Raw genomic sequence first — 5,697 nt, 5'->3', positions numbered from 1 at the left:
TCAGGTCATCAGGTTTAGTTTAACATGTGAGAACAAACTCCTTTCACCATTCAAAAACACTAGAGAATCCACCTCAAATAACCATCACAACCATGATGTAAACATAAAGAAATATTTTAATGACTAATAAATATCATCCAAAAATATATAAGCATCTCACTGTGAGACATACAATATGTGTGAATCTGCATTTTAAAGACACACTGGTAACATCTGAATGGTGGTTTTCCTGACGAAGGTTAAGGGTGAAAACAAATTGAAAAATCTACTCGAAAGCCCTTGTGTTGTAACATAAAGCTCAATCTCTATCAGGGAAACCACCCTTTCTTTCCAGGAACGGGGCTGTTATGAAGTCGGCATTGCTGGGCTCTCACCACAAGGTGGTGGTATAACAAAACGAATACATGTCATTGTTAACGGATATCTTATTACCTAAACAAGCTGTTACCCGGTTCCTAAAAACACGAACAATCCTTTAACAGATCCTCTAGTTAAAATAAACAAACGTTCAATAAATAATCAATAAATAGAACAGCAGGAGCAGCGGAGCGCGTGAGCCTCTTCTCTGCTGTTGGTCGGTCAGGTAGTGTCATACACACAGTCTCTTCAGTCTTTCATCTCTACGCTTGACTGGCATAGATCTAGAAAAAAGAAAAGTAGGTCGTTAACACACGGCTTGTTATCTCTGTTTAAACTTTCAGAGGGATCTTTGTTCATTACAACAAACAGTTGAAGAAAGCACCACTTGTGTTTAAGAAACTAATGAATAATAACTGTACATAATTCTGTATCCACCGTATTTTTCCTTAAAAGTGATTTGTAAATTTTATGGTCGCATCTGCGTCCAGCTATATTTAGCTGTACAAAACAACTGGTTTTGCGGCTTGATATTGCGAATTACTGTCTTACTATATTATTTTAATGTAGTATCTTAATTATGAACACACTTGTTTGTAGTGCAAAGTTAACCGTTTACTGCACGTTGTTATTCTCCTCTTTATTTCCCTATAGGCTAATGAACCAGAAGTCTTGCCCATAGGCTTACTTGCGCTTTGAAGAATAAGGTGGATACACAAATTGTTACTATTCTGAATATATATGTATATATATAGACAATTTTTGAATTTTTGGATTGTTTTGAACTAACCTTTTGCAGCAGAGTTTGAAAGTTCTCCCCAAACGTTCGGCTGTCAACCTTCTTGTATGCGTCACATGATTTGCACTGAGCTTTCTGAAACAGGACATTGCACAAGTCAGAACTGTATGTAATAACATTGAATTATGACAGTTTATACAAAATAATCCAGCTGTTATTTTGATTCCTTTGTTTTTCCTCACCTGTATCTTGTCAGGTTTGCAACTGGACACACTTTTCACCTGTTACAAATGAAGACGAACAATGAGCATTTCTTATTTCTGAGGTGTACAGGTATGTAAAACCATGCATGCGTTGACATGCAATGCACTATGCCTAGAAACATAATAAACACACACTTACAATAAATGATTTGCGAAGCTCGTTTGAGATGATCTTCTGTGACCGCTTTAGTTTGGCATCAGAGACTGACAGGTAGATCACTTTGGAGCGAAAACATTCCAGAGCAGATGCAACACAGCAGTCCTGTGTAAAGAAACAAAGGCAACCGGTTAACACAAACCCAGCAAACAATAAAAAAAAATTGCTGATGTTAAGAAAACTTTATTTGTGACCCTGAACCACAAAACCAGTCATAAGGGACCTTTTTTTTTTTAAACTGAGACTGAATAAATAAGCTTTCCATTGATGTATGGTTTGTTATGGATTGGACAATATTTAGTTGAGATACAACTATTTGAAAATCTGGAATCTAAGGATGCAAAAAACTCAAAATATTGAGAAAATCACCCTTTAAGTTATGCATATTACTAATCAAAAATTAAGTTTTTATGTTTACAGTAGGAAATGTACAAAATATCTTCATGGAACATGATGTTTACTTAATATCCTAATGATTATTGGCATAATCAATAATTCTGACCCATACAATGTTTTGTTGACTATTGCTACAAATGTACCTGTTCCTCTTAAGACTTGTTTTATGGTCCAGGGTCACATTGTTGAATGTCCTCTGAACATGTTTTTAAAACTTTGTTTCTTTGTTACATGCAAACATTCTAAAAGAACGCTTGGTCATAACTTTAAGAGAACCTTGCAAGAATATCCTGAGAACGTTTCCTGACAGCTATTAATGTCTTAATGAGTTTTGTAGTCAGATTGGATTTTTTTTGCGCAAACCCTGCATTAAAGGCTCTCGGTTCCCCAGCCACGAGCTCTTTCTCTTCCTGTCTGTATTACATGCAGAAATCTATACATCTTGACTCTAAATTTCCCTTCTGCTCAAGCAGTTTTCACAGAAACTGGGAGGAAACTTTCTTTCCGTGCAGAAAAACACAAAATGTTTTCCAAGACGAGAGTGTACTTTTTCTGTATCACCAAGCCACTAAGCGTCAAATGCAACTATGCAATGTATGTAGTTATAATAATGATTATAATAATAATAATAATAGCAAAGAATAGACTGCAACTGTGAAATAGGCCAAATCTCTTTTAGCAGCTCTCACTCCCCGTTGCCTGTTGATATATTACTCATATTTCTCCTAAATGAAGCATACTTTCTCCTGACCGACTTGCACAAAATGACTTTAAATCTAAAAAAGGGAGCATTTACAAAACGAGAGGGTGTTTGCCAAGAAAGGCATGACTAAAAATCATTATTTCTCTACTGATTGATGGATTCAGCGAAATGTAGATCATTTGTATGGAATCAACCCACGTTTAAAAATCAATCGTGTTGAACTGAAACTTGTCCTGTGTTGTAAGGTGGGCTGTATAATGACAGAAATGTGTTTATATTACAGCAGACCGAATCACTGAGTCATGCAAAAACCGCTATGAAGCAAGCCAAATGGTGTGGTCATATTAGACCACCGATGGCATCCAGTGGACAAGAATGGAGAAGAAGAGAAGAAAAATCTTTCTTACCTTCAAATCATTGACGGTCGGTGAGTTCAAAATTGTGTTTTTGTCCGTCTTTTTAAAAGTAAAGAAAAAATCGGATTACAAATTGGTCATTTTACATAAAACGTATAAAAAAATAATATGCCATTCGTAAAGCTTTAAAAGCCAACTCACCATTCCCTGGTTGATCTTGTTGAGTTCATTCATAACTTTGTTGAGCGTGAGGATCACTGGCGACTCCTCTGCCTGCGCTGAGAACCAACAAACCACTGCAAACACAAAACACACAGACGCCTTCATGTTTAAGCTGCAAAGTTTCTTCTGTACCTTCTCTAAAGCTACTTGGATTGATGTCCGTCATACTGTCAACAGGTACACAATCACCTTTATATAAGAATCCTTGAGGACGCTGGAAAACCGCTTCTTTGTGGAGATTGGAAAACTCAATTTTACAATGACTAATTAGTTTTTCTTTTCCACTGGCCATTCGTCACGACTGTCAGTTGACGAAGATGTAATCGAGAGGCGCGTGCGCGGGGGTGTACGGATGCACTGTGTGTGTTTCTCTGTGTGTGTGTGTGTGTGTGTGTGTGAACCTGACCCAGACTTTCTGCACACTTGGCAGGAAACTACAAAATGCTGTCAGTTCCTCTTCTCATTCTGAATCAGCACCAGAAACATGTGTGTGTGTGAGTTAGGTGCGGCATCATCAAGCATAAGTGGATATGAAAAGGTGCTTTTTTCTTTGTGGCTTCCCACACAAACCATATTGATTATAGACAAAAACAGGAAGTTTAATGTACTTTTCTTTTTGGCATGATAAGAATAGCTCGACCTGGAAATGAAATATTTGCACTCAAAACCTGCAAGGCATCAAATTACATCAGATATATGACCTTCAGAAAGTAGGAGAACACCTGTGCTTGGAGGTTAAACCTGGGTGGCCAGGGTTGTTACAGTTTGAAAAAAATAGACATAGACCTATAGACATAAAAAAATGCTACTACAAATAATAACATAGTGACTAAAACTAACTGATTTCATACATTAATAAAAACTACAAAAAACTTTGAAAATAAAATGGAAACTAAAAACAAAACTAAAAACGAATTAGAATTTTAATAGAAACTGTCACTATCAGTGATACTAAAAAACACGGTTTGTGGTTCCGCAGTATCACGACACGCTTAGAAAGACCCGAGCGCTCAGCACGTCAGAACAGGAAATGAGATCACGACGGGCATGTGAACGAGCCCCACTGGCTGCCAATCGTAGGCCACGCTGAACAGGAAGTGGTGGGCAGGGGTTGGTGGCTGTCATACCCATTGGGGAAGGCCCTAGTGACCCCCAGACAGGACAGGTTCACGCTGGGGATTCCTCCCTACACGAAGATCATGGAAGACAATTTAGTTCGAGGTGAAAACTGCATGATTCAAAACTTTCCTCTGCCAGTCATGTCTAGATCTGAATGATTTCCCTCAACCTGGAAAGCACAATGCGTGCGTGGGTTGAGGCGAGCGTGTGGGTGGGGGTCTAGAGGTGAAATCGATATGGTGACATCAATAAAACATGTCATCTTCCAATTAATGAGTTTGCAGATGTGTTTTCTGTGGCTGATGATGAAAATCCATCCGAAAAAAAGAAAGTGTGAAGATCAGTGATTAGGGCCAGATGGAATATGCAAAAATACTGACTGAATTTAAGCCTGACATATGAAGTAATAGTCAGAATTTTTTTTTAATGGAACAGTTTATTGAACCTTTAGACAAAATATATAAAAAAGTTTGACTATGTGTTTTTGTTGATTATCATATGTGACCCTGGACCACAAAACTGTAAAAAAAATACATTGTATTGGTCAAAATGATCGATTTTTCTTTTATGCCAAACATCATTAGAATATTAAAGATCATGTTCCATGAAGATATTTAGTAAATTTCCTACTGTAAATATATTAAAACTTTATTTTTGTTTAGTAATATGCACTGCTAAAAACTTCATTTGGACAAATTTAGAGGTGATTTTCTTATTTATATTTTCAAATAGTTGTATCTCGGCCAAATATTGTCAATGGAAATCTTATTTATTCAGCTTTCAAATTATGTATAAGTCAATAAATTAATTTAAAAAATTTATAAATTTTTTTTTTTTTTTACAAAATATCTTAATGGAACATGATCTTTATTTAATATTCTAATGATGTTTGGCATAAAATAAAAATAAAAAAAAGACCCTTATGACTGGTTTGTGGTCCAGGGTCACATATTTATGGCTCATATAACATGACATAATATGGGGGAAAACAGCCCAATTTAATAAGAGACTCAAATTGAGCAAAAATATGAATTTGGTGCACATGCTGATACGGTATGCATTTATTAAGAAAATATTCAAATGCCTAGTTTGATCATCAAAACTTATAATGCAACGCAATACAATGATGATAAGCCTTTTTCACAAAAATCGGAAATTACGTCAGCGCAGGGTAAAGTCAGTTCCGCTACAGGTCTGCGCCTATTATATTAATATGCTCTTGTCTTAAATAATGCCTTTTACATTTTCTGTTTTGTCTGTTTTCCAAGTTGTTGTTATATAATCAACAAAGAAACAACATTTTTACTTGTTTGTGATTTATATGGGCACTCGGACCGCTGACTCATCAATATAATATGCGCGACATAGCGTCAGCTATAGTTTCT

At 36.3% G+C, this 5,697-nt stretch overlaps 1 protein-coding gene across 1 annotated transcript; it reads right to left on the bottom strand.

Moving 5' to 3' along the window:
- Positions 1-302: 302 nt before the first annotated feature.
- On the bottom strand, positions 303-3,298 carry il21 (interleukin 21). Its single transcript, XM_073819993.1, has 6 exons — positions 3,173-3,298; positions 3,023-3,070; positions 1,499-1,621; positions 1,339-1,377; positions 1,148-1,231; positions 303-641 (listed from the first exon to the last, which is right to left on the bottom strand). Exons 1-6 carry the CDS (start codon positions 3,296-3,298, stop codon positions 621-623), a joined length of 441 nt encoding a protein of 146 aa, XP_073676094.1. The 3' UTR covers positions 303-620.
- Between the last annotated feature and the right edge of the window lie 2,399 nt (positions 3,299-5,697).

This window comes from Garra rufa, chromosome 16 (assembly GCF_049309525.1).
Source record: "Garra rufa chromosome 16, GarRuf1.0, whole genome shotgun sequence".
Taxonomy (NCBI): domain Eukaryota; kingdom Metazoa; phylum Chordata; class Actinopteri; order Cypriniformes; family Cyprinidae; genus Garra; species Garra rufa.
This window is presented reverse-complemented; position numbering and strand designations above follow the sequence as displayed.

Excerpts from the sequence above, each read along its gene's own strand:
- il21 (XM_073819993.1), bottom strand. The coding sequence starts at position 3,298 with ATGAAGGCGTCTGTGTGTTTTGTGTTTGCAGTGGTTTGTTGGTTCTCA. Across the intron at positions 1,232-1,338 it reads GCAAACCTGACAAGATACAG|AAAGCTCAGTGCAAATCATG; the intron begins GTGAGGAAAAAC and ends GTCCTGTTTCAG. Across the intron at positions 642-1,147 it reads TTCAAACTCTGCTGCAAAAG|ATCTATGCCAGTCAAGCGTA; the intron begins GTTAGTTCAAAA and ends TCTTTTTTCTAG.